Below are 27,809 nucleotides of genomic sequence, written 5' to 3' on the forward strand. Positions count from 1 at the left end.
TTGTTTCATTTACAATTCACTGTGGTAATGTACAGAAGCAAAGCTAGAAAAAAGTTGTCTCTGCCTAAATATTTTTATGGCCCTTCAGCCCCCTACACACGTTCAACAGCCGTCTTTTATGCAGCACAATTGTCAAACCACTTTTGTTGTGAAACAAGTTGAAACACCTAAAAAAAAGTATTTTGCTATTGTTCAAAAAGCTAAAAAAAATACTTTTTTTCAACTTGTTTCACAACAAAAACTGTGAAAGCATAAAAGACGGCTGTTGAGCACGTGTGTGGGGCTTAAAGAGAAACTCCGACCAAGAATTGAACTTTATCCCAATCAGTAGCTGATACCCCCTTTTACATGAGAAATCTATTCCTTTTCACAAACACACCATCAGGGAGCGCTGTATGGCTGATATTGTGGTGAAACCCCTCCCACAAGAAACTCTGAGGACCGTGTTACTCCTGGCAGTTTCCTGTCTGTGAACCTTGCTGCATTGTGGGAAATGGCTGTTTACAGCTGTTTCCAACTGCCAAAAAAGCAAGCAGCAGCTACATCACCTGCCAGCAGTAAAAATGTCACCATGTAATGTCAGAATGTAAATCGGGTATTTTAAAGCTTTTACAATGGGCAAACACCGACTAAATCATTTATACACAATTATTGTAAAAATGAAGCACTTTTTTTATTGCATTATTTTCACTGGAGTTCCTCTTTAACTGTGTATATACTGTATTGCTGTACATTCGTATGTAGATACTCTGCCAGTAATGCTTAACCTAGGCTGATTAGATATGCAGAATTCTCTCCCCCCCCCCCCCACCTGTGATAAATGTCAGAATGTAAATCAGGGAGAGGAAAGATTCTACAATGACTGAATGAATACACTGACTAAATCATAAGAAATGTAAAAAAATCCTTTTTAAGTTCCTTTTGTTTCACTTTAAAATATCTTATTTCCTTTATTTACAGAGTTCCTGTGATGGTGCCTGGACAGCAGGGGGAGCCGGGGGAGCAGGCCAGTAATGAAGGTTATCTATTATTCCTATACCTGTTTGCCATCAGTCATTTGGCAAATTACTTTTCTATTTCAAACTGCAGCCAACTACTGATTTAAAAAAAAAAAAAAGCAAAGGTAGCCCAAAAAATGAGTTGCTTTTCTAGCCAGGGATTTAGGTGCATGTGCTTTCAGTGCAGAGAGCCCAGGATGTTTTCTCTTCCTGCAGGAGTAAGTAGCCAGTGGCAGATGTTGCTTAATTACCACAGCTGCTCAGACTGAGTGGCTAGCAGAAAGCTATGACGCTCTCAGTCCTCACAAAGCCTGTTACTATCAGTGTGGGGCAGCAGAGCATTAGGATTGAAACATACAAAGTAATCGATCTGTAATAGATGCCATGAATCCTATATGTAAAGCTCACGTTTCTCAGGAAAGGTAGATTTCCACTTTAACTCAGATTTTCTGCCTCTTTCTTAATCAGTTGCGGTGCCTAGCAGTTGGCGATGCAAAGATTGTGACTACTCTAGGGTCCAGGAGCGTAACAACCACCCCCGCAAAGGCTGCAACTACTCTAGGGTCCAGGAACGTAACAACCACCCCGCAAAGGCTGCAACTACTCTAGGGTCCAGGAACGTAACAACCACCCCGCAAAGGCTGCAACTGCACGGGGGGCTACCCTGGGCCCTTTTTAGGAGTGGGCGGGCCACAGATCAGTAGGGGGTGCAACTAAAACACACCAGGCACAAGGAGCCGGACTCCCCCCTCCCTCACGTCGGACCCCCTTTTAGCACTCCCAGGGCCATTTCTAGACTTTTTGCTGCCTGAGACAAACTTGTGAGGATGCCCCCCCCCCCCCATTTGGAATGATTGCACAGCACCCGACAATTTACTCTGCTTCATTTAATGTTCTCACATGACATGCTGCAGCTCATCACAATAGCACACTGGCTGGCTGTGAGTCTGTGACAAACACACTGCTCACCATCAGCCACTCCATTCCTCCTCAGTCAGGACAGCAGTGCCACCTCCTCCCTTCTGCTGTGCAAGTCAAATGAAACACTGCTGCTCTCCTGCCTCCTCCCTCCTCACTCACTGTCAGACTCCTCACACAGCACAACAAGCTGCTTTTTCCAATGATGCTCTCCTGCCTCCCCCTCCTCACTCACTGTCACACTCCTCACACAGCACAACAAGCTGCTTTTTAAAATGATGCTCTCCTGCCTCCCCCCTCCTCACTCACAGTCAGACTCCTCACACAGCACAACTAGCTGCTTTTTAAAATGATGCTCTCCTGCCTCCCCCCTCCTCACTCACTGTCACACTCCTCACACAGCACAACAAGCTGCTTTTTAAAATGATGCTCTCCTGCCTCCCCCCTCCTCACTCACAGTCAGACTCCTCACACAGCACAACAAGCTGCTTTTTCCAATGATGCTCTCCTGCCTCCCCCTCCTCACTCACAGTCAGACTCCTCACACAGCACAACTAGCTGCTTTTTAAAATGATGCTCTCCTGCCTCCCCCCTCCTCACTCACTGTCAGACTCCTCACACAGCACAACAAGCTGCTTTTTCCAATGATGCTCTCCTGCCTCCCCCCTCCTCACTCACTGTCAGACTCCACACGCAGCACAACAAGCTGCTTTCACCAATGCTGCTCTCCTGCCTCCCCCTCCCCACTCACTGTCAGACTCCTCACACAGCACAACAAGCTGCGTTTCCCCAATGATGCTCTCCTGCCTCCCCCTCCCCTCACTCACTGTCAGACTCCTCACACAGCACAACAAGCTGCTTTCCCCAATGCTGCTCTCCTGCCTCCCCCTCCTCACTCACTGTCAGACTCCACACACAGCACAACAAGCTGCTTTCCACCACTGATGCTCTCCTGCCTCCCCCTCCTCACTCACTGTCAGACTCCTCACACAGCACAACAAGCTGCTTTCCCCAATGCTGCTCTCCTGCCTCCCCCTCCTCACTCACTGTCAGACTCCTCACACAGCACAACAAGCTGCTTTTCCCCAATGATGCTATCCTGCCTCCCCCTCCTCACTCACTGTCAGACTCCACACACAGCACAACAAGCTGCTTTCCACCACTGATGCTCTCCTGCATCCCCCTCCTCACTCACTGTCCGACTCCACACACAGCACAACAAGCTGCTTTTCCCCAATGATGCTTTCCTGCCTCCCCCTCCTCACTCACTGTCACACTCCTCACACAGCACAACAAGCTTTTTCCCCAATGATGACCTCTTCCCCTCGCTCTCCTCTCGCTTCTCCTCCTACTCTGACCGCATGCTGTTAGTGTAAACACAGTACAAACATGCTGCCCCTGTAATCTCTACGCCTGATGCAAGTGTTTCACCTTGCTTCATGAGAGAACCGGCCCTGAGTGCTCCCCCCTCCAGAAATTAGAGCAGCGGGCAGGGCACACAGACTCACCTCTTCTGGGTTCCATACGATGGAGCTCCACGTGCCGCCTTCTTCTCTATCACTTTATTTCCTGATTAGCGGAGCCACTGTATGCACCACTGGGTGTACCTATTTCAGACTACCTATACTAGGGCACCTACACCTGGCTATCTATACTGGGGGAACCTACACCTGGCTACCTATACTGGGGGCACCTACGCCTGGCTATCTATACTGGGGGAACCTATACCTGGACACCTATATTGGGGGCACCTATATTGGGCTACCTATACAAGGGGCACCTAACCCTAGCTAACTATACGGGGGGCCCATATACCTGGCTACCTATACTGGGGGCACCTATACCAGGCTACCTATACTGGGGGAATTTATACCTGGCTACCTATACTGAGGCACCTATCACTGGCTACCTATACTGGGGGCACCTATACCTGCCTACCTATACTGGGGCACCAATACCTGAATACCTATACTGGGGGCACCTATACCTGCTTACCTATACTGGGGGCACCTATACCTGCTTACCTATACTGGGGCACCAATACCTGAATACCTATACTGGGGGCACCTATACCTGCTTACCTATACTGGGGGCACCTATACCTGCTTACCTATACTGGGGCACCTATACCTGCTTACCTATACTGGGGCACCTATACCTGCTTACCTATACTGGGGGCACCTATACCTGCTTACCTATACTGGGGGCACCTATACCTGCCTACCTATACTGGGGGCACCTATACCAGGCTACCTATATACAAAGTTTTGCAGGTGGACCCAGTGATTTCTAGTTACTCCCCTGCTAGGACCCCCTCCTCCAGTCTGCACATTCGTTTTGCATTAGTGCTGTGCTGGGAATGATCATTTCTGTATGTGCTATGAATGGTGACAATCATTATTCTGCCCTGCTTACACCTCTGGCTGTGCTTGGCCAGATGGTTCTGGTCACCTTTATGATATGATTATCACACATACAGTGCTAGGGGACCCGGTGTATACTTTGCAATGGGACCCATGGCTCTATGGGTACCACCACTGATCAGATGGAATAATCAGGGAGGCCAGCTGGTGGGCCCATCATCCAGCTCTGGGGACTGGGGGGGGTGGAGGAAAAGGGGGGAGGGATTGGACAGCGCCCCACAGTTGCTGGAGCAAACCTTCACTCTCTCTCTGTTTTTCATACCAGTTCTACAAAGCGGACAGACAAGTATAGAAGAGGAAGTAGAGAACATGGGTAAGTTATGAAGACACTATTTACATTATTTCTTGTAAGTGATTCTTGTACGATATATGCTTTTTTAATTGTTATTATTTTTAGCTACTTCAGATTCCCTGTACGCATATCTAGGCCCCTGTATACTTCATGTGCGGATCAGGGGCGTAGATATGCATACTATTAACTTACCGCCGTGTTTACGATCCCCACTCCATTTTCATTCGACTCACCATCGCAATCCCCTCCATCTGTGATTGGGGTATGGGAATCAGCTATTCTCAACCCCAATCACCATGCCTGTGACTTCCGAGAGCTTGCAGCAAGAAGAAGCAAGCTCTCATTCAAAACAAACCCTATTAATAGAACAGTCTCCGGAGCACCATCTTGTGGTCAAAAAGTAAAAATACACCCAACTACATCATTATACTATTTTTACATAGAAATCAGGGCTGCACAACTCAGCACCTAAGTGATTTCCCCCTCCCCCCCCCTTCTTTTTGCTCCCTGCTGGGATGTTTATTTATTTTTATACAAATATTTATTTCCTTTATTTTTAAATAAATGTTGCTATATTTTTTTTTATTTTTTTTATACCCTGCCTCCCTCCCCTCACCAGCCAATCAGCACAATCAGCTGTCATAGTCCCCAGTACAGCACTATGTAGGTGGAACTCCGCTCACAAACTCCATCCACCGACAGTGCAGGAAAGACAGGCTGCTTAGACCTTGAATCCAGTAATGTAGAAAGTGAATTCCGCACAATGTCGGTAGAGTCGAAATGGCTTTATTTAATCAACACATGACAAGCTAAAATCCAACACCACATGCTGACATGTTTCGGACGTTACACGCCCTTAATCATAGCAAGTTACTATGATTAAGGGCGTGTAACGTCCAAAACATGTCAGCATGTGGTGTTGGATTTTAGCTTGTCATTGTGAGGAAACGCGGAAAAGCCACCGCAAGTACTCAGAGTGAGGCGGCTGTTTCTGCGTCCAACATGGCGGCACAACACAGAGAAACCGCTGCATGGGCAGAGCGGTGGAGTCCGCGTTGGATGCGGCAGATTGCGCGCATGACAATGTTAATGACAGTGTGGTTGGACGCGGGGAGGCCGCCGCTTACTTGGAGAGCCCGAGTCAGCAGATACATTGCAAAACATGTCTGGTGTGGCTGGGACTGATAGTCCACATAGGTTCAGAAGGACGCGCACGCGCGCTGAGAGGCAGAGCTTATATGACAGCCAGAGGAGAGTCAGCTGACCAAGCTGGTCAGCTGACATTTTCACCAGTTCTCATTGGTCCAGCACTTAAGGGTGGCGCTGGAGAGCGCTATAGTATATATACTGAGTGCTGGTTATTCTCTGGTTGTCTGCCATTGCGATCATTACGTGGTAGCACTCAGACCTTGTCTGTATCTGTGTTCTAGATCAATTTCCAAAGGTGTCGATGATCACGGAGTTCACACCTTAGCTTAGAAATATTGTATTGTATTATTGTTATGACCTTCTGCCTGCCTGACCATTCCTCTGATCTCTGATTCTGGATCTTGCTATTCTGATATCCTGTTGCCAAACTCTGCTCGTTCCTGGACTCTGTATCTGCCTCCCAATTCTGTACCTTGCTATTCTGATACTCCGTTGCCAAACTCTGCCTGTCCATTGGATTACGTATCTGTCTCCTGAATCAGTACCTTATCTGTCTGTGTGTTAACGACCTGGCTTGCCCGACCTCGAGAACTATCTCTCCTGTTAAGAGATAGTTCACAGATCTGTTAGTGACACTGCCCATTGGTGTCACTCACATTCTGTCCTTCCCTCTGTCTCAGCCTGGCTCCGCCCCTTGGGGAGCATCAGACCTGTGGAAGGAATCTGATCCATATCAGTAGCTCTTACTGTCTAGCACCCATCTTACGAGTGCTTTCCTCAAAGTATTACTGTTGCACCAAACACTCTCATATCTCAGGTGTCCAGAGGTTAGTATATCTGATTATCGGTGATACTGCAGATCATCAATAATCGGGTATATTCTGCATTCTCGGTGATACTGCAGATCACCGGTAATCAGACCCTCTCTGTTACACCGATCGTTACAGTCATGTGTTGATTAAATAAAGCCATTTCGACTCTACCGACATCGTGCGGAATTCACTTTCTACATTACCAGTACAGCACTGCTGTAGATCGCAGGGCTGTACAGACTGTTTCGCCATCTAACAGTCACTTAGCGGCAATCGGGGGATGCGTGGGATCCGAAACTTTGAGCAACCTTGTTAATCATCTTGATTTTTCCTGTATAAATTGTTGGTTGTTATGATAAAAAATGTCAGTAAAATATATCATATAGGAGACACACACAGTGATATTTGAGAAGTGAAATGAAGTTTATTGGATTTACAGAAAGTGTGCAATAATTGTTTAAATAAAACAATTATCTTTTTTTTTATCGTAACAACCAACAATTTATACAGGAAAATCATACACAGGTTATCCATCGATTGGCTTATCTGTGAGTATATAGGGTAAGAAAATGTGTTTATTAACCATTGTAATTTCAGTCATTGCCACAGATTGACGTTGTCTTGTTACTCTCCAATCTCTCCAGCTGGGCGTTTCGGCGAGGAGAAGGAGAAGCAGTGCTGCCGCAATTCTCTTCCCCACTATGAACAAACACAAAATTGCTTTGAAAAACCGAGAGGAATGACTGAAGACGAGAATTCGCCGTGTTTCAAAGCTTTCCAAAAATGCTGCCTCCAAGTCAAAGCATATTCCCAAACACCGTCCTATATCAGTAGGTGAGCAAACCAGACAAAACTCATCGCCATCATAACAAGCATGGCAACTATATGCCACGCCCCAAATTACTGAGCCCCACCCCCATTCACAATCTTACTATTAGAATCGGAATCATTTATTTAGCCAAGTACAACAGAAGCTGTACCTGGAATTGTTTCTGGCACATACTGGGTTGGTGATGGTACAGATCAATAAGAAAAACATACAGCTTCATGTACAGTATGTATATACAAAGTGTTCATAAGCATAACACATGGAAGGTAGCTGAGGAGGACCAGAGGGATGGCCTGAGTGCTATGTTGAGCGGAGCTGCCACTCTATCGGTGGCACTCTACTGCTCTGGGTGCTGGCTGGGATGGGAGTTAGCATGTAGGTGCTGGCTGGGGTGGGTGGGAGGTATCATCTAGATGCCGGGGTGAGTGAGAGCATCTAGACACTAGCTGGGGTGGGAGGGTAGGAGTCAGCATCTAGGTGCTGGCTGAGGTGGGATGGAGCATCTAGGTGCTGGCTGAGGTGGGTGGGAACATCTAGGCACTGGCTGGGGTCGGAGGGAGCATCTAGTTGCTGGCTGAGTTGGGAGGGAGCATCTAGGCACTGGCTGGGGTGGGCGTTCAGCAACTAGGTGCTGGCTGAGGTGGGATGGAGCATCTAGGTGCTGGCTGAGGTGGGTGGGAACATCTAGGCACTGGCTGGGGTCGGAGGGAGCATCTAGTTGCTGGCTGAGGTGGGAGGGAGCATCTATAGGCACTGGCTGGGGTGGGCGTTCAGAAACTAGGTGCTGGCTGAGGTGGGTGGGTGTAAGGGAGCATCTAGGTGCTGGGCGAAGTGGGAGGGAATATTTAGCCCCCCTGTGCTGCAGCCGCCTAAGGCCTGGCCCTTTCGGCCTTTCCAGAAATATGGCCCAGGCTCCATTGTACCAAGACCTTCCCACCAGTCCTGGCTGGCCATGGCTGCTTATATGAGGGGGGCACATAATTGAATGAGCATTCGGCTGCCGCCCGTTGTAGAGGAAGCCATCACAATAACGCCCAGTGCAGAGAGAGGAGATCCGGAACCTGATGATCCTCCGCCACCTGCCTTTTAAATGTAGCCTGCGCTGCCAGTGAAAGGCAGGATGCACAATTTACAGGGGGGGCGGAGCTTTTCATTTGGTAGAATTGGTGACAGGGGTTGAGAAGTCTAGACACATGGAGTCCATGGACACTACGTCCGCACAGCACACCCCGGTCACCATGACAACCCGATAGCAAAAGCCTGCTGTCAATCACTGAGGAGGCCACAGCGGGGAGACGTTACTTAGCGAAGAGAAGATGCTTGGAGGGGAGGGCGGGCAGCGCAGGCTGACGGGCTGGCTTTCTTGATATGGCGGCCATGGCACATATGCAAGGGGGAGGAGGCGGCCCAGAGGGAGATCTCCCCCTATCCCCCCGGGCCAGTCTGGGCCAGATGGGACCGAAGTATTAGTACTGGAAACACACTGTTGTCCTCATGCCCGTTACTAGATGATGCAGAGCATTTTTTCCAGAGCAGAGAAAGGCCTCATTCACACATACCAGAATTAGCATGCATTGTACGGAATTCCACATTCGCAGCTATAATGTATTTCAATGATGACGCATTGGCATGGTGTTTTCATTCAGTTTTTCAGATTTGAATTTTCTGCATGAGAAATTTATCCAATAGGTTTGTTTGTTTTTCTGTGTGAGATGTGTGATTTCTGCTGAACCAGTTCAGAACCGGAAGGCTATGGCCCCTTTAAGAGCAAAGCCATACGTACCCTCTTAAAGGGAAGATCATAGGTGAATAAAAAACAAAAATCTACCTACCTCGGGCTTCCTCCAGCCCCTTGCAGCCATCCTATGCCCTTGCGGCAGCTCTGCTCCCCACCAGTGGCCCTGGGTCCCCTCCGGTACAAAATGCCTCCTGCGCTCCAGCGTGCAGCTCACTGATGTCAACTGGACTGTACTGCGTAGCCAGAGTAGTTCTGTGCCTGTGCAGTACAGTCCGGATGGCGTCAGTGAGGCGCACACTGAATCGCTAAAAGGTCGAGGCGCTGGCGAGGTCGGCATCTGCACCGTAGGGGACCGAGAGCCACCGGAGCTGTGACAAGGGCACAGGACGGCTGCCAGGGGCTGGAGGAAGTCCCAGATAAGTACATTTTTTTTTTTTTTTTTTTACTTTCAAAGGTGTTTATTGAAATATTAAATCATACATATCTGATCATATAACACCAACATAGAACTTGCAGTATTTACAGCATATAACCAATATTCTGAAAGACTAACAAACCTACAAACAAAGATATGTTTATTGTTATAAACATATTGTATATCCGTGAGGCTTCTCTCACATGGGTGTTAACAGTCCATCAGTTCAAAAGTAGTAACCTGTTAGGGGAAAAAGTCAGTTCCTTTTATACCTTTGTTAGTTTAATTTAAATACGAGGGTTAGTATATTGATCTAGCTTATGGGGGGGGGGGTACCTTGATCTTACTCCTTATTATTTATCTTAATAGTATGATCTGTAGTATTTTTCCTTCTAGTATCTCTCTAGCTTATTGTTATTCCCTGTCCATGCTTTCCAGATTAACACATAGGTGCTTCCCATATTTGGATATCAACCATGGGTTCCAGGTGGAAAAGAATGGGGAAGAGTCCCCTGTTGTCAGAGCCATTATATATTCATTCATACATATATAGTTAATTTTTTGTATTACCTTTTCCCAGTTTAATTCGTTAGTAAGCCAGGACTGAGCTATATGGGATCTAGTGGCTACTAGGATCTTGGTGAGTAGGTTACTTTCTTCTTTCCTTAGGTTGGTGGGTTTTATGTTTAGTAAAGCTACCATTGGGGTGGCTGGGATGTTTTTGCCCCATATTTCATCTATTAGCCCGAATGCTTTGTTCCATAGCTTCCGAACAATGGGACATGTCCACCAAGTATGGAAATAGTCTCCCATATTGGAACAACCTCTAAAGCATGTTTTTGGGATGGAGGGTTTATATTTATTTATCCTCAGTGGAGTTAGATATGAGTGAAACATAATTTTAACCGAGGTTTCTGTCAAAGAGACGTTGCTAGAACATTTTGAAGTGTTTCTCCATATCAAATCCCACTGGGGGTCCTCTATTACATGTCCTAAGTCTTTCTCCCATTTTATCTGATACATTTTTTCTCTGTGTTCATTGGCTGCATTATTAATTTATAAAGTAGAGATATTGGTTTACTTATTTCACCTTAAGAGGTTATTTCCTTCTCTAGATTGGTCAGTGAAGGGAGATTTGTTTTCCATTGCTTTGAGATGTAATGCTGAATCTGAGCATTCCTGAAGAATTCGGTAGGAGGGGGAGACAACCTACTATTATAATTCCTGTCTCTCCTCATTATATCATAGAAATTATATAGTTGATTGTCTGTCCACCACCTAAAGGTTCCTGGTTGTTGTAGACCTGGGGGGAAGTCTGGGTTTCTTGTTATAGGGGCTAATGGGGAGTTCTTAGTTATAAGCTTATATTTGAAGCGCAAGAGATTCCAGAGTTTAAATGCTGATGAAATGATAGGATTCTCACTGTTTTTAACCTCTTTGGGTATTTCTTTGGACCAGATTATGTCTTGTGTCCTAAAGGGGAAAATGAAGTGGTTCTCCACTTCTCTCCATTGGGAGGTGTGGCCTCTAAAGGTCGTGCTTATAAGTTGGGATATTCTTGCCGCTTGATAAAACTTTAAGATGTTTGGTACTCCTAGTCCTCCTTCTAGTCTATGTCTATGCATGATTGAGGTTGCAATACGAGGTTTCTTTTTCCCCCAAATAAATTTAAATATGTCTTTCTGTAAAGACTGTAGGTGATTAGTAGGAACATCTATAGGGAGAGCTCCAAATAAATAGAGTAATTTGGGAAGTATGATCATTTTTATAGATGTTATCCTCCCTATCCATGACATTTTCAGTCTTTCCCAAGCGGTGAGTTTTTGCCTGAGTTTTTTAAAAAGAGAGGGGTAATTGAAATCATATAATTCCTTAAACTTTGAAGATATTTGTACTCCTAAGTATTTAAGGCTTTTATTTTGCCAAATAAATTGGAAATTCTCTTTAATTTGTTTATCTAACTGAGGAGGGAAATTTATAGCTAATGCCTCTGTTTTCTCCTGATTGCCCCTCAGTCCAGACGCCAATCCAAATAGTCTTAATGTTTGAATTGCATTAGGCAGAGTTATTATTGGATCAGTCAAGGTCAATAAAAGATCGTCTGCAAATGCATTGCATTTATACATATTGTCTTTAATTTGTACTCCTTTTATATCCGGATTTGACCTTATTGCCTCTAATAGTGTTTCGAAGGCTAAAACAAAAAGAGCAGGCGATAAGGGGCAACCCTGTCTGGTTCCTCTTTTGATTAGAAAGGGTTTTGAGAAACAACCTGAGGACAGAACAGAGGCAGAAGGATTAGAGTAAATATTATTAAGTATTGTGAGGAAGGGGCCATTAAATCCATATTTAGTTAGAACTGCAAACAAGAAGTCCCAGTTTAGTGAGTCAAAGGCCTTCTCTATGTCCACTGCCAGCAGTAGCATAGGAAGGCTCTTTTGACTCACCGCGTAAATGATATTATTGATTTTCCTTATATTGTCCGGACCTTGCCTGCCTCTAACGAACCCTACCTGATCAGACTTGACCAAGAGCGGTAGAAAAAGTCTATCCGCCAGCAGCTTTGTCAGAATTTTGTGGTCCACATTTATGAGGGAAATTGGCCTGTAGTTCTTGCAAAGTGACTGATCTCTACCCTCTTTGGGAATTACTGTTATGGTTGCATTGTTGGAAATTTGTGAGATCTGTTTCCCTTCTCTGATTGAACATTTTTTATTTTTATTCACCTCGGACTTACCCTTTAAGAAATGACTGCTGTGATTGGCTCACAGCAATCACAAGGTCATTGGCTCCTGGCTCTGCTGGAAGCTCTGCTGTTAACTTGACTGCAGAGCGAGCGGGGGCAGGGACAGCGGTGGGACAGGCGAGAACAGATGGATGGCGGGGCGGCAATGATTGAAATCTACGCCCTGGCAGGAATAAGCAGCTACAAAGAGAGCATAGACTTCAATCACCGCCGTCCAGAAGCAGTTAATGCAAATCAATAGCAAGTCCAAAATAAAATAACAGAAAAAATTGCGCTCTGTGCAAAAACTTCATTGGCACCCATGGAAAAAAAAATCACAACTGGAATATTCAAATATGAATGCTCGCAAAAATCACAAAACATACAGCCTAATATCAGATAGTATTTATCAGATCTACCGGATTGTTGGCAATATCAACAGAATTACCTAAGCTGCAATATAGTAAAGCAACCACCAGATGTCACTGTAAAATGTAACCTGCTGCAATGATCTCTATGGTATTGTGATTTCCTGTATATTTTCTGTCATCCTCTCTGTTCAAAGTATGTTTATCTCTGCATGTTTTTCTTCAGTAAAGAGTTCCAACTCGTGATTTTTATTGATCTCCAGCCCAGGAGATGTTTATGACTTCAGTGTTTAGTTTTGAAATATTATTATTTTTTAACTTGCAGTCCTTCTATGATGGAGCCCAGAGAGCAAACAGAGGGGGAGTCTGGACAGCAGACAGAGGCGGAGCCCAGACAGCAAACAGAGGGGGAGCTGGAGGAACTGACAGAGGGGGGCCTGGATGAACTGACAGAGGAGGAGGCAGAGGAGCTGACAGAGGAGGAACCGGAGCAGCAGACAGAGGAGAAACCGGAGCAGCAGACAGAGGAGGGCCTGGATGAACTGACAGAGGAGGAGGCGGAGGAGCTGACAGAGGAGGAGCCACAGGAGCTGACAGAGGAGGAACCGGAGCAGCAGACAGAGGGCCTGGATGAACTGACAGAGGAGGAACCGGAGCTGCAGACAGAGGAGGGCCTGGATGAGCTAACAGATGGGGACCTGGATGAGCTAACAGATGAGGACCTGGAGGAACAGGTCTGTGATGAAGGTTGTCTGTTATTGCACACATACCCATTCATCATCACACCGGGTAAAGGGGGGCTGGATGCATCGGGAGGGCACTAATCGATATGACCAGTAGATAGATCCAATTGCTCGAATTCCTCCACACACTATACACAGATTTTCAATCAATTTCAGCATGAAATCTTTGTTAATGAGCACGCCTGCTCGGTCTCCTAGTAACATCCATTCCCTCCCCCCCTCTTCCCAGGCCATACAGTGTAGCTCACCTGTCCGCCACACGGTACCAGTCTCTGCTCTCCCTGCTGGCTGTTTCTTCTTCACTCCTGGGGCGAATGTGTGACGTAATGCAGAGGACAGACACTAGGGGCACTGTGGCACATACTTCACGGGACTACTAGAGGCCTCTAGTGTTTGGATGCCACACACAGGCGCCCCAGGACTCCAGAGGGAAGGGAGGAAGAGGGAGCCAGCACAGATGAATAAAAAAGACTGGAACCATGCCTCGGGCAGGTGAGAGTAGATTCTTCAGTTGTTGAATCGAACGCCGCTAGCAATGTGCTTCCGACCTGCTGCCATAAACTGAAATTTTCCATCTTGTGCAAATCGGGAATCGGTTCGGTTGCGCCATCAATTTCTAGCAGGCTGGATCAAAGGAAATCCTTCTGTCCGCCTGTCCCTCCTTATGTCCCCTTGTGCCACTATCTGTCCCCATCCCCTTTCCTACACTCCCCAGCCCAGTATGTAAATGCAGAGTATCGCACAGCAGAAGCTGTGCTCTCACCTCCCTGCCAGAGTCCAGTGCTGTGCCTGTGCGACCATCCTGTCCCCATCCCCCTCCTGCGCTCCCCCAGCCCAGTGTGTAAATGCAGAGTATCGCGCAGCAGAAGCTGTGCTCTCACCTCCCTGCCAGAGTCCAGTGCTGTGCCTGTGCGACCATCCTGTCACTATCCCCCTCCTGCGTTCCCCCAGCCCAGTGTGTAAATGCAGAGTATCGCGCAGCAGAAGCTGTGCTCTCACCTCCCTTCCAGAGTCCAGTGCTGTGCCTGTGCGACCATCCTGTCTGTCTCCTGCACCTCACTCTCCTCATGTAGCATGCCATCACGCTACATGCGGTAGGAGATTAGGAGATGCTGGCCACTAGGGTGAGCGGTGAGCAGACAGGCAGAAGCACGGCACTGGACTCCAGCAGGGAGGTGAGAGTACAGCTTCTGCTTCTGCTTTGAGACTCTGTATTTACATACTGGGCTGGGGGAATGCAGGAAGGGGGTGTGCAATGAAATTGCAGGATTGGCAGGTGGTTTGTATCTTGGGGACTCCCTTTATTATGAATCCACTTTATACGGCACGTAGTATATGTATATATATACTAGTGCATTTGTTTTTATGGGGGGGAGGGGGGTCGACACAGAACTTTTTGAATGGGGTGCCAAAACAGCTAGAAACGGCCCTGGTTCGAGGGCCCAATTTCTAGGCATCCAGGCTCTTATCTGGGCGTAAGATTATGCATTAGGTGAGGTGGGGGGAGGGGGGGAGGAAGGGGAGAGAATGAAGGTTTGGCACGTACATGGGGTGGTTAGGCATTAGGTAGGGGGTCTTCTTTTTAGGCACTTATGGGGAGGTTAGGGTTAGGTGATGGGGGGTTAGGGACCTAGGCAGAGGGGTTAGGCACTTTTAAAGAAGGTTAAGGTTAGGATAGTTGTCAAGTAGTGCATAATAAAATATCAGTAATTTAAATTACCAATATTTTACTATTTGTGGCACCGCCCAGCAGAGCCGGGATAAGGTCCTCCCACCCCAGCCGGCACACACTGATTACTATTAGACTAAGAGGCTACCCAGGGCCCCCAATACCTTAATCTCTAGTTATCTGGCTTGCAGGCACTGCCATGTATCCCCTTTTCTTATTTCTCTCTGCTTCAAACACAATAGGGGAATGATAGCTGAGTGAGTTGTGCGCCCCCTCCTACACTGCGCCCTGAGACTGGAGCCTCTCTCGCCTCTGCCCTGCACTTTCTCCTACACTGCGCCCTGAGGCTGGAACCTCTCTCGCCTCACCCCCACCCTGCTCCCCCTCCTACACTGTGCCCTGAGACTGGAGCCTCTCTCGCCTCTGCCCCCGCACCCCCTCCTACACTGTGCCCTGAGGCTGGAACCTCCCTCGCCTCAGCCCCACCCTGCTTCCCCTCCTACACTGTGCCCTGAGGCTGGAGACTCTCTCATCTCTGCCTCAGCCCGGCCCTGCTGCCCAGTGCCCAACCTTTAGGGCAGCATTGCACTATGTACTCCAGAGATGTTGCCCTGCAGTGTGGGCCACCCCTATTCTCGTACAGGGGCACAATGATAGCTTACAGGCCTGTGTGTTTGTGGATGTCAAGAAAGGAGACTGATCTTCCAGCAGTCCAAAAAATTACCCAAATCCCAAACTTCTCTTAAATGCTATTGAGCTAATATTACTCTGTGGCTGTTTTTTTAGCTTGAACAAGAAGATTTCCCTGGAGGAGAGGGTGAGCCTCTACTGTCTCTGCAATTGTCGATGCAAGTGTCTAAGCCCTCGGATAACGGGGTGAAAACGGGTCTGCAGGGTGACCAGAAATCTCCGATAAATCCAGCAAACCAACTAGGTAAGGCCAGACCAGAGCCCAATATTATCCTTCCTCCAGTGACATTGCAAAAGGGGGTGCAGAGGTAGCGACCGCACCAGGGCCCCTGGCCCAGAGAGGCCCACTGGGCCCTCCTTCATTCATCTTATTAGCTATTTATTGGTGCTTTGCTGGTAATGATCACCTCTATACAATATGTGCATTGCATAGTGATAATCCTTAAAGGGGCTTAAATATGTGCGAACATATACAAATAAGAAGTACGTTTCTCCCAGGGTAAAATGAGCCATAAATTACTTTTCTCCTATGTTGCTGTCACTTACAGTAGGTAGTAGAAATCTGACAGAAGTGACAGGTTTTGGACTAGTGCATCTCTTCATAGGGGATTCTCAGGGATGTATTTATTTTGAAAAGCACTTAGTGAATTTCAGTTGCTCTGTCCAACTGCCAAAAAACTGTGTAGCGAGCAGGGAAGCTGGCCAGCATCATTGTTTAAATCCTTTTTAGGGAATACCCTTATAAAGAATAAAAGCCTTGCTGAGAATCCCCTATGAAGAGATGGACTAGTCCAAAACCTGTCGCTTCTGTCAGATTTCTACTACCTACTGTGAGTGACAGCAACATAGGAGAAAAGTAATTTATGGCTCATTTTACTCTGGAAAAAATGTACTTTTTATTTTGTCTGTTTGCACATATATTACATTTTAAATTTTTTCGCCATACTGCCCCTTTAACAAATTGTTTCCTTACTCTGATTACACCTTTCTGACACTACAGGTGTCCTTGTAGGTTTTGGGGCTCTATATTAACTTCTGTGCGACTGCTCCACGCCGATTGGTGTGAGCAGCGCGGCAGCCCCAGGACCACTCCATGCTTGGCGTGAATGACTAGGGGCGGTTATTGCACGGGATCACATGCGCCGATGCAGGCGCATCTCTGCTTGAATGACAGAGCTCCACCATCAGCCTCCCAGCGGCCGATCGGAGCCCGTTAGAGCCGTCTAATAAGACTGTACAGCATTGTGATATAAGACAGCGCCATGTGCCACGGCTGTCCCCCTGGTAGGCTCAGGGGTTATCCGCTCTCATAGCCTGAAGCCTATGACAGACGATCAGTGATTGGCTGATGGGGGGAGGGACGGAGGGGCGGGGGGAATGGCCAAATGTATTTAAAAAAATAATAATCCTGGGAGTGATCATAGCCCACCAACAGAGAGCTCTGTTGGTGGGCAGAAAAGGGGGGAATCACTTGTGTGCTGAGTTGTGTGGCCCTGCAGCGAGGCCTTAAAGCTGCAGTGGTCTATTTAGTAAAAAATGGCCTGGTCCCTAGGGGGGTTTAATACTGCGGTCCTTAAGTGGTAAATATAGTGCTTGGGCCCCCATATAAAACTCCCACCAATAGGGATATGTCCTCTCAGCCGTATTCCGTTTGGCAGATAAAATACTTACGTCTTAGTCCATGTAGGAAGTATTGAATCAGAATGATACCATATTTCTGGCCAACTCAGAAAAAGAGGAAGCTTTTGGCTACTGGCTCTTCTTCAGACTTCTTTAGCCTGATAGGTGGTCGCTGAGCTGAAGGCATGGCTGTGCAGACTGGTGCCTCCATTTGGGCATGTCTGTGTATCTATGGAGGTTGAATCATTTTAATCGGGGTACAGTGGTGAAATCATGGCATGGAGGGAAGGTTCCATGGCAGTGATGTAGCTTAAGAGCTCAGGGCCCTGGTGCGAGTTTTACATCAGTACTCTATACCTAACAATTGATATGGAGCACCAATGCCTGTTTAAGACAGCTCCAGTGTCAGAGAGGTGTAGGCTATGGAGGAGAACAGTACATTAACCACTTCACCACAAAGGGTTTTTCCCCTTATGGACCACAGCAATTTTCACATTTCAGCGCTCCTCCCATTCATTTTTCCAATAACTTTATTATTACTTATCACATCAAAATTATCTACACATTTTTTTTTTCGACACCAATTAGGCTTTCTTTGGGTGGTACAGTTGGCTAACAATTATTTTATTTTATATGCATTTTAGTGGTAAAAGAAAAACATTGAAAAAAATTAATTTTCTCAGATTTCAGCCATTATAATTTTAAAATAAAACGTGTGACTGTACATAAAAACCCGCACATTTTATTTGCCCATTTGTCCCAGTTATTACAAGGTTTTAATGATGTCCCTAGTACAATGTATGGTGACAATATTTTATTTGGAAATAGATGTATTTTATTTTTTTTGCTGTTTCAATGTACCCAATCAATAATTACAAGCTTTTATTTACAAAAGAAAAAAGTGACATACCTTCGTGGCATACATATATTGTCATTAGGGAACCCTCTGGAACGTCCAGACCTTCCCACCTCTCACATTTTATTTTTAGGATGCTTCACGTGTGATTTAAACCAAGTTTACAGATTATATAATTTTTCTTCATACCAGATTTGGAAGAATTACAAAGCGGACAGACAAGTTTACAAAAGAAATAGTCTGGGTAAGATATGAAGACAATATCCTGATTATTTAAAGTGATTCTTGTATGGTATATGCTGTTATTTCTTAAAGAAAACCTAAACTGAAAATGAAAAGTCAAAATAAGCATACACAAGTCATACTTGCCTTCCATGTAATCTACTCCTCAGTGTCTTTCTCCTCTCCCGCGTCCTGTTTGTTCACTGTGATCAAGGGAATTTTCCGTCCTCCATTTTGAAAATGGCCATTACCCCATAACAGCTTTCTGGTCAGCACACAGTTAAACTGTAACATCGCCCACTTGAGCCATAGGGAAACATGGACATTACCTGTACATAAGTTTTCCTCTCAGCTATAACTGACAGCAACTGATATTTTACGGACAGCAACTGATATATTTCAGATCTGACAAAATATTGTCAGAACTGGAAGGGATTATTGTCAGAAGAAAATGGTGAGCTTCTGAGAGGAACTGATGGCAAGGTAACTATGGAATGTTCATTTGAAGTTACCTCATGTGTTTATTTAAAATATTTTTACTCAGTACAGGTTCTCTTTAAAGTCAATAAAAATATTGACTTTAATATTGACTCTAATATTACCTGCTGTGATTTTGATTGGTGTCCCCCCCCCCCTCCCCCCCTTTACCATGCCAAACAAAATCAAAGTTTTTGTAATAATACTACACCGACTCTTCCACACTCAGGGCGGCAGAATACAGTGACCGCAGTCTCTCTCCAGGAACAACATACGGAAAGGGGGGAACCCAACCACACACCAAAGGTGGCCTATATAATACCGCACTGCTAAGGGGCACCAAATTCTGATAAAAAGGTTAAAAACTGTTTACCTAGTTAAACACTGAGGGTTTTAATGTGGCTGAAAGTCAGCATTTCTACTTTGCTCTAAAAGATTCCTCACAGCTTGAAAGCTACTAACCCAGATTTTTTTTTCTAGCAGAAATGGTTAAACAAAGCACTTTGTCCTGCTATTCAGCTTCAAATCCGCATCCACACTGGAGATAACAGTATCTTTGTTTGCATTCCAATGTTGATACATGTGTGTAAACACAGTGTAACTAGAGATGGGCCGAACGGTTCGCCGGCGAATGGTTCCTGGCAAACTTCAGTGGTTCGCGTTCGCCTACCAAAGGCGAACTTTCTCGGAAGTTCGATTCGCCCCATAATGCTCTATGGAGCAGAACTTTTACCCTCTACATCACAGTCAGCAGGCACATTATTGCCAATCAGACTACACTCACGCCTGGACCCCCACCCCTACTTATAAAAGGCAAGGTCCTTGAGCCTTTTTACTCACTCGTCTGCCTACACTAATTAGTTAAGGGACAGCTGCTACACACTCTGCTAGGGAGAGTTTAATTAGGCTCTTGTATATTACTCACTACCTCCACCCTGCTACCTTCCTACCTCTTACCGGAGGGAGGAGGGTCTCATCTGCCAGAGAATTATAGTATTTCAAAAGCCAGTTTACATACCGTGGCTGGGAATTGAACCCAGGTCTCACTGTGTGGTGGGCAAGTACCTTAACTGCTGTACCACAACAGTACTAACTGAAGCTGGCCTAGCATTTACCATTTATGCTCAATCCAAGAGAAAAATTAGACAAGACAAATAACATTTATATCACGCTTTTCTCCTGGCGGACTCAAAGCACCAGAACTGCAGCCACTAGGGCACGCTCTATAGGCAGTAGCAGTGTTAGGAAGACTTGCCTAAGGTCTCCTACTGAATAGGTGCTGGCTTACTGAACAGACCGAGCTGAGATTCAAACCCTGGTCTCCTGTGTCAGAGGCAGAGCCCTTAACCATTACACCATCCAGACACTGCTTAAGGATTAGTAGCCATGTACCATTTATGCTCAAAAATACGAGAGAGAGAGAGAGAGAGAGAGAGAGAGAGAGAGAGAGAGAGAGAGAGAGAGAGAGAGAGAGAGATGAATCTACCTGGCTATCTGGGGTTCTCTTTGGACAACTGTTGAACACAAAAGGCAAGGCCATGCCTGGCTACAAATCCTTAAGGAGTGCCTGGATGGTGTAATGGTTAAAGAAAACCTGAACTGAAATTAAAAGTCAAATTCCACATACACAGGTCATACTTACCTCATGTGTAGACTACTCCTCAATCTATTTTTCCTCTCCTGCGTCCTGTTTGTCCACTGTGATCAATGGAATTCTCCGTCCTCCATTTTGAAAATAGCCATTACACCATAACAACTTCCTGGTCAGCACACAGTTAAACTGTAACATCGCCCACTTGAGCCATAGGGAAACATGGACACATCAGTTCTCCTCTCAGCTGTAACTGACAGTAACTGATATATTTCAGTTCTAACAAAATGTTGTCAGAACTGGAAGGGATCACTGTAAGAAGAAAATGGTGAGCTTCTGAGTGGAACTGATGGCAAGGTAACTATGTAATGTTCATTTGAAGTTACCTCATGTGTTTATTTTAAATAATTTTACTCAGTACAGGTTCTCTTTAAGGGCTCTGCCTCTGACACAGGAGACCAGGGTTCGAATCTTGGCTCTGTCTGTTCAGTAAGCCAGCACTTATTCAGTAGGAGACCTTAGGCAAGTCTTCCTAACACTGCTACTGCCTATAGAGCGTGCCCTAGTGGCTGCAGCTCTGGCGCTTTGAGTCCGCCAGGAGAAAAGCGTGATATAAATGTTATTTGTCTTGTCTAATTTTCTCTTGGATTGAGCATAAATGGTAAATGCTAGGCCAGCTTCAGTTAGTACTGTTGTGGTACAGCAGTTAAGGTACTTACCCACCACACAGTGAGACCCGGGTTCAATTCCCAGCCAATGTGAGTTGGCATTTATGCTACAAATCCTTAAAGGGAACCTAAACTGAGAAGGATATGAATTTTTCCTTTTAAAATAGTACCAGTTGCCTGAATCACCTGCTGATCCTGTGTCTCTAATACTTTTAGCCACAGCCCCTGAACAAGCATGCAGAGCAGGTGCTCTGACTGAAGTCAGACTGGATTAGCTGCATGCTTGTTTCAGGGTGTGATTCAGCCACTATTGCAGTCACAGAGATCAGCTGGACTGCCAGGCAACTGGTATTGTTTACAGGAAACATCCATATCACTCTCAGTTAAGGTTCCCTTTAAGCAACCTAATGTTTCTATTGGATTGAGCATAAATGGTAAATACTAGGCCAGCTTCAGTTAGTACTGTTGTGGTACAGCAGTTAAGGTACTTGCCCACCACACAGTGAGACCTGGGTCCCAGCCACGGTATGTAAGCTGGCTTTTGAAATAGTATAATTCCCTGGCAGATGAGACCCTCCTCCCTCTGGGAGGAAGGAGGGAGAAGGAAGCCTAAAATTGACCTTAAAATAGGGGTTTATGTGAAATCTAGATTTTTGCCTGGGACTTTTGATGTGTATTTCACTCAATCATGTCTGCCTCCAGGTATTAGAGCCCTTGAAACATGTTTTCTATCATTTTTCCAGCCGGCAGAATTATTTCTATTTTTCAAAGTTCGCCTCCCCATTGAAGTCTATTGCGGTTCGCAAACTTTTTCGTGAACCGAACCTTTCGCAGAGGTTCGCGAACCGAAAATCAGAGGTTCGCAACATCTCTAAGTGTAACAAGTGAAAAGGAGTTCTCTGTGAAGCTCTCTGTGCTTCAGACACACACACACCATTCAGAACAGCTAATTAGAAGATGTTAATCCTATATAATAAAACCCATGTGTCTCTACATCCTGCTGTGTCCCTGTGTGTGTGTGTGTGTGTGTGTCCCTGCTTCCAGACTTGACTGTTTGCTATACGTGAACCTCATTGCATTGTGGGAAATAACAGCTTTTTCCAACTGCCAAGCAAGTAACACCTACTTGTGTGCATATATTGCAGACATCGGTGGAGGACAGGCGAGCGGGACGCATCTGTGCTCGCGTTGCTGGGGGGGGGAGGGGGAGCGCCCATAGCCTGGCGCCCATTTTTTAATGTGCGGGCTTTTTTACTAGAGATGTAGCGAACGGTTCGCCGGCGAACGGTTCCAGGCGAACGTTGGGGGTTCGCGTTCACCTGCACCAGGCGAACTTTTTTGGAAGCTCGATTCGTCCCATAATGCACTATGAGGGTCAACTTTGACCCTCTGCATCACAGTCAGCAGGCACATTGTAGCCATTCAGGCTACACTAAGCCCTGGAGCCCCCCCCCCCCCTTTATATAAGGCAGGCTCGCTGGCCATTACACTCACTCGTGTGCCTGCTGCAAATAGACAGACTAGGGACAGCTGCTGCAGATTTTTTCTCCTAGGGAAAGATTAGTTAGGCTCTTGGCTTGCTCCTGGCTGATTGTTATTGCTAAAATAGCACCCCTCAACAGCTCTTTTGAGAGCTAATGTTTTCCTGATGTGTTTTTTTGTGTGTGTTGCTCACTGACATTATACAGCCCTATCTGATGCAGCTGGACCTTGGTAATTGTTATTACTGTGCCAGCCAGGCCCTGCATAACTATCTATACTGGGACACCTACCTATGCCTACCTAACTACTGGGGCACCTACTTACCTATACTATGGGACCTACCTACCTACCTATACTAGGGGACCTACCTATGCCTACCTACCTATAGTGGGTCTCCTACCTATGCCTAGCTAACTACTGAGGCACCTACCTACCTATACTGGGTCTCCTACCTTTGCCTAGCTAACTACTGAGGCACCTACCTACCTATACGGGGACTCCTACCTATGCCTACCTACCTATACTGGGTCTCCTACCTATGCTTAGCTAACTACTGGGACACCTACCTATGCCTACCTACCTATACTGGGTCTCCTACCTATGCCTAGCTAACTACTGGGACACCTACCTACCTATACTGGGTCTCCTACCTTTGCCTAGCTAACTACTGAGGCACCTACCTACCTATACTAGGTCTCCTACCTATGCCTAGCTAACTACTGGGACACCTACCTACCTATACTGGGTCTCCTACCTTTGCCTAGCTAACTACTGAGCCACCTACCTACCTATACTGGGTCTCCCACCTATGCCTAGCTAACTACTGAGGCACCGACCTACCTATACTGGGTCTCCTACCTTTGCCTAGCTAACTACTGAGGCACCTACCTACCTATACTGGGTCTCCTACCTTTGCCTAGCTAACTACTGAGGCACCTACCTACCTATACTGGGTCTCCTACCTTTGCCTAGCTAACTACTGAGGCACCTACCTACCTATACGGGGACTCCTACCTATGCCTACCTACCTATACTGGGTCTCCTACCTATGCTTAGCTAACTACTGTGACACCTACCTATGCCTACCTACCTATACTGGGTCTCCTACCTATGCTTAGCTAACTACTGGGACACCTACCTATGCCTACCTACCTATACTGGGTCTCCTACCTATGCCTGGCTAACTACTGAGGCACCTACCTATGCCTACCTATACTGGGACTCCTACCTATGCCTACCTACATACAAGAAGATAAGGTCGTTGGTTCATTGTGGACAGACCAAATTTGATCAGCTGGACAGTCACTGTTCTATCATTGAGCTACCACAGCCCGGGGACCATATGGGCTGGAAAACTGCCACGGCCTGCACTCTGGCCATGTTGCGCATCAGTCCAGCACGGCCGTCACTACGCAAACAGCTGTTTGCGGTGCGTTACACAGTGAGTTTGGTGTGTCAGTGTGAAGCAGAACTCTAATTACACTCCCTGATTGATGTATACCCATGCAAGATGTTTGAAAGCACTTTAGGCCTGCAATTTAGCATTCAATGTGATTTCTGCCCTTAAAACGCTGCTTTGCGTCAAATCCAGATTTTTCCCCGGGACTTTGGGCATGCATCCCACTCTGCCGTGCCCCCCTCCAGGTGTTAGACCCCTTGAAACATCTTTTCCATCACTTTTGTGGCCAGCATAATTTTTTCTATTTTTCAAAGTTCGCATCCCCATTGAAGTCTATTGCGGTTCGCGAACTTTTCCGCGAACCGAACCTTCCGCAAGGGTTCGCGAATCGGGTTCGCGAACCGAAAATCGAAGGTTTGCGACATCTCTATTTTTTACTAGTATATAATAAAAAGCAGTTTGAATAAAATGCAATGGCAGGTGTCAGGGCAAGATAAACTACACTTTGGAAACTTGTAATTTGGAAACCGACAATATTACTTATGCACAAAAGCAAATATAACTGTATGAGTAATAAAAAGTAGGAAAGCACATTTTATTGAATGTTATGTTGGAGTTTCAGACCACTTTAAGGACCAGAGCAATTTTCACATATCAGAGCTCCTTCCATTCATTTGCCAATAACTTTATCACTAGTTATCACAACAAAATGATTGAAATCTTGATATTTTTTTTTTACAGCAATTAGGCTTTCCTTCAGTGGTACATTTTGCTAAGAATTATTTTATTCTACATGCATTTTAACAGGAATAATAAGAAATGAAAATGAAGAAAAATATTATTTCTCAGTTTTCAGCCATAACATAGTTTGTAGTATTAAAATAAAACGTTCTACTGTGGATAAAACCCATACATTTTATTTGCCCATTTGTCCTAGTTATTACGTTTAAAATATTTCCCTAGTACAATGTATGGCAACAATATGTTACTTGGAAATAAAGGTGTATTTTTTCCGTTTTGCGTCCATCACTAATTACAAGCCCATATTTGCAAAAATAACAGTAATGTACCCTTAGGACATACATATTAACCACTTGCCGACCGCCCACAGCCCATGGGTGGCGGCAAAGTGGAGGCCGCAATGACCGCAATATGCCGATCTAGCTGGCCGGGGATCGTGCACTGGATGCGCGCGCATCGGCCGGCAATAGGCCCCGCCCACCCTCTACATCAACCTGTACGAGTTGAGGGAGGCCGGGCAGCGGGCGGTTCAGCGGAAGTACCCTTGTGGTACTTCCGCCCTTTCTCTGACCTCACGCCCGCTGCCCGGCCTCCCTCAACTCGTCACTCTCCGGACTCCTCCTCCTCACTCCACAGTGCCGCCCACTGCCAGGCCATCCACTACAGGTACTTTGCTTAAACTTTTGAATGGGGAAGCGGGCAGAGGGGGGAGCGCTAGCGGAGGGGGTGGGGGGAATTTCCGACCCCCCCCGCGATCGGGGCATGCTCCCCCCTTATGCCTGCGACCCCATAGGGGGGCAGTATTCGGCCGAACAGGGCCCTGTTCGGCCGAACAGGGGCCCTGTTCGGCCCTGTTCGGCGGCCATTAGAAGTTCGGGGCGAACCCGAACTTAAAAGGCCGAACACCATCAGGTGTTCGGCCGAACGCGAACATCACCCGAACAGGGTGATGTTCTGCAGAACCCGAACAGTGGCGAACACTGTTCGCCCAACACTAACTGCTACCCATCAGATCAGACCCTAATCTGCCCCTTGGGCACCCAATCACCCGCCCACACCCTCAAATAGCCCCCCAGACCCCCTCTGATCAACTCGCCAGTGCATTGCTCGCATATATTCTCCCCTCTAATCACACCCTGATCACCTATCAATCACCCCATCACCACCTGTCACTGCTACCCATCAGATCAGACATTAAAAACTGCCCACTGCGGGAACCCAAACACCCGCCCACACCCTCAGATCGCCCTCAGACCCCGCCTGAACACCTCTCCAGTGCATTATTTACATCTGTTCTCCCCTCTAATCACCCACTGATCACCCATCAATCACCCCCTGTTACTCTGCTACCCATCATACCCATCAGATCAGACCCTCATCTGCCCCTTTGCAGGCACTCAATCACATGCCCACACCCTCAGACCCCCCTCCCCCCGATCACCTCCCCAGTGCATTGCTTGCATCTATTCCCCCCTCTAATCACATCTTGAAACACCCATCAATCACCTCCTGTCACCACCTGTCACCCCCTAGCACACCTACCCATCAGATCAGGCCCTAATTTGCCCTGTGTGGGCTCCTGATCACTCGGCCAAACCCTCAGATCCCCCTCAGACCCCTTTCCGATCACCTCCCCAGTGCATTGATTGCATCTATTCTCCCCTCTAATCACCCCCTGAGACATCCATCAATCACCTCCTGTCACCCCCTAGTACTCCTATCCATCAGATCAGGCCCTAATCTGCCCCCTGCGGGCTTCTGATCACCCGGCCAAACCCTCACCCGCCCCACCGCAGTGACAGAATTTTTTTTAATTTTCTGATCACTGCTGGTCTTTTTTCAACTTAATTGTGGCCGAGACCAACCGTTATCAGTTGGTATGCGTTAGTGTGCGATAGTATGCGTTAGTGTGCTTTGGTATACATTTTTTCCATAGCAGTGCATTGGGAAGAAGATTTTAGTTAAAACGCGTTAGAGAAACCAGGTCCAAGAATTGAACTTCATCCCAATCAGTAGCTGATACCCCCTTTCCCATGAGAAATCTATTTCTTTTCTCAAACGGATCATTGAGGGCTCTGTATGGCTGATATTGTGTGGAAACTCCTTCCACAGGAAACTGTGAGGGCCATGGTCCTGGCAGTTTCCTGTCTGTGAACCTTGTTGCATTGTGGGAAATAACAGCTGTTTTACTATTTACAGCTGTTTCCAACTGCCAAATAAGCAGCAACTACTTCCAGTGAAATCACCTGCCAGCAGTAAAAATGTTACCATGTTGTAAATGTCAGAATGTAAGTCAGGAAGAGGAAAGATTTTACCTGTTCTAATGTGGTCTGTCTTAATGCAGCATTTCCTAGCTGCACAGTGGCTGTATTACCTCTGTTGTATAATCTAATCTTCTTTCCTCTGATGGCTTTGTCGGGCTCAGGCACTCAGGCAGGAATGTGCTGCTCTGCTGTGATAGACTAGGAGCTATACGCACCCTCTCCACACCCCCTACAGGCTCTGTATGAGTCACACACTGAGCTCCTCTCAGCCTATCACAAGCTGGTTAGCAGCCATGTCTTTTGTTTGTAAACACTGCCTAAAACTGGCAATTACAAGCCAGGATTGCAGCAGGGAGTGGCAGAAACAGCACAGAGGGGCCCAGGAGAACATAATGAATAGAATGGTATGCTTTTTATTGTAAGAATTTTAGAGTACAGATTCTCTTTAAGTGTGAACTGTGCCATAGGAAACCATTGGCAATACTGATTAAAGAGAATCTCTGACCAAGAATTGAACTTTATCCCAATCAGTAGCTGATACCCCATTTTACATGAGAAATCTATTCATTTTCACAAACAGACCATCAGGGGGCACTGCATGACTGATATTGTGGTGAAACCCCTCCCACAAGAAACTCTGAGGACCATGGTACTCCTGGCAGTTTCCTGTCTGGGAACCTTGCTGCATTGTGGGAATTAGCTGTTTACAGCTGTTTCCAA

At 46.4% G+C, this 27,809-nt stretch overlaps 1 protein-coding gene across 1 annotated transcript in view; it reads left to right on the forward strand.

Annotated features, from left to right (window-relative positions):
• LOC137527987 (cilia- and flagella-associated protein 251-like) overlaps positions 1-27,809 on the forward strand; it is a 47,113-nt gene that overhangs the window by 11,716 nt on the left and 7,588 nt on the right. Inside the window, exons 2-7 of the mRNA XM_068249152.1 lie at positions 961-1,019; positions 4,605-4,652; positions 7,237-7,426; positions 12,993-13,401; positions 15,866-16,013; positions 18,438-18,489. Of these exons, the coding sequence (XP_068105253.1) occupies positions 961-1,019; positions 4,605-4,652; positions 7,237-7,426; positions 12,993-13,401; positions 15,866-16,013; positions 18,438-18,484 (901 nt within the window). The 3' untranslated portion in view covers positions 18,485-18,489. The remainder of the gene's footprint in view (positions 1-960; positions 1,020-4,604; positions 4,653-7,236; positions 7,427-12,992; positions 13,402-15,865; positions 16,014-18,437; positions 18,490-27,809) is intronic.

The sequence above is a fragment of the Hyperolius riggenbachi genome, chromosome 8 (assembly GCF_040937935.1).
Source record: "Hyperolius riggenbachi isolate aHypRig1 chromosome 8, aHypRig1.pri, whole genome shotgun sequence".
Classification (NCBI taxonomy): domain Eukaryota; kingdom Metazoa; phylum Chordata; class Amphibia; order Anura; family Hyperoliidae; genus Hyperolius; species Hyperolius riggenbachi.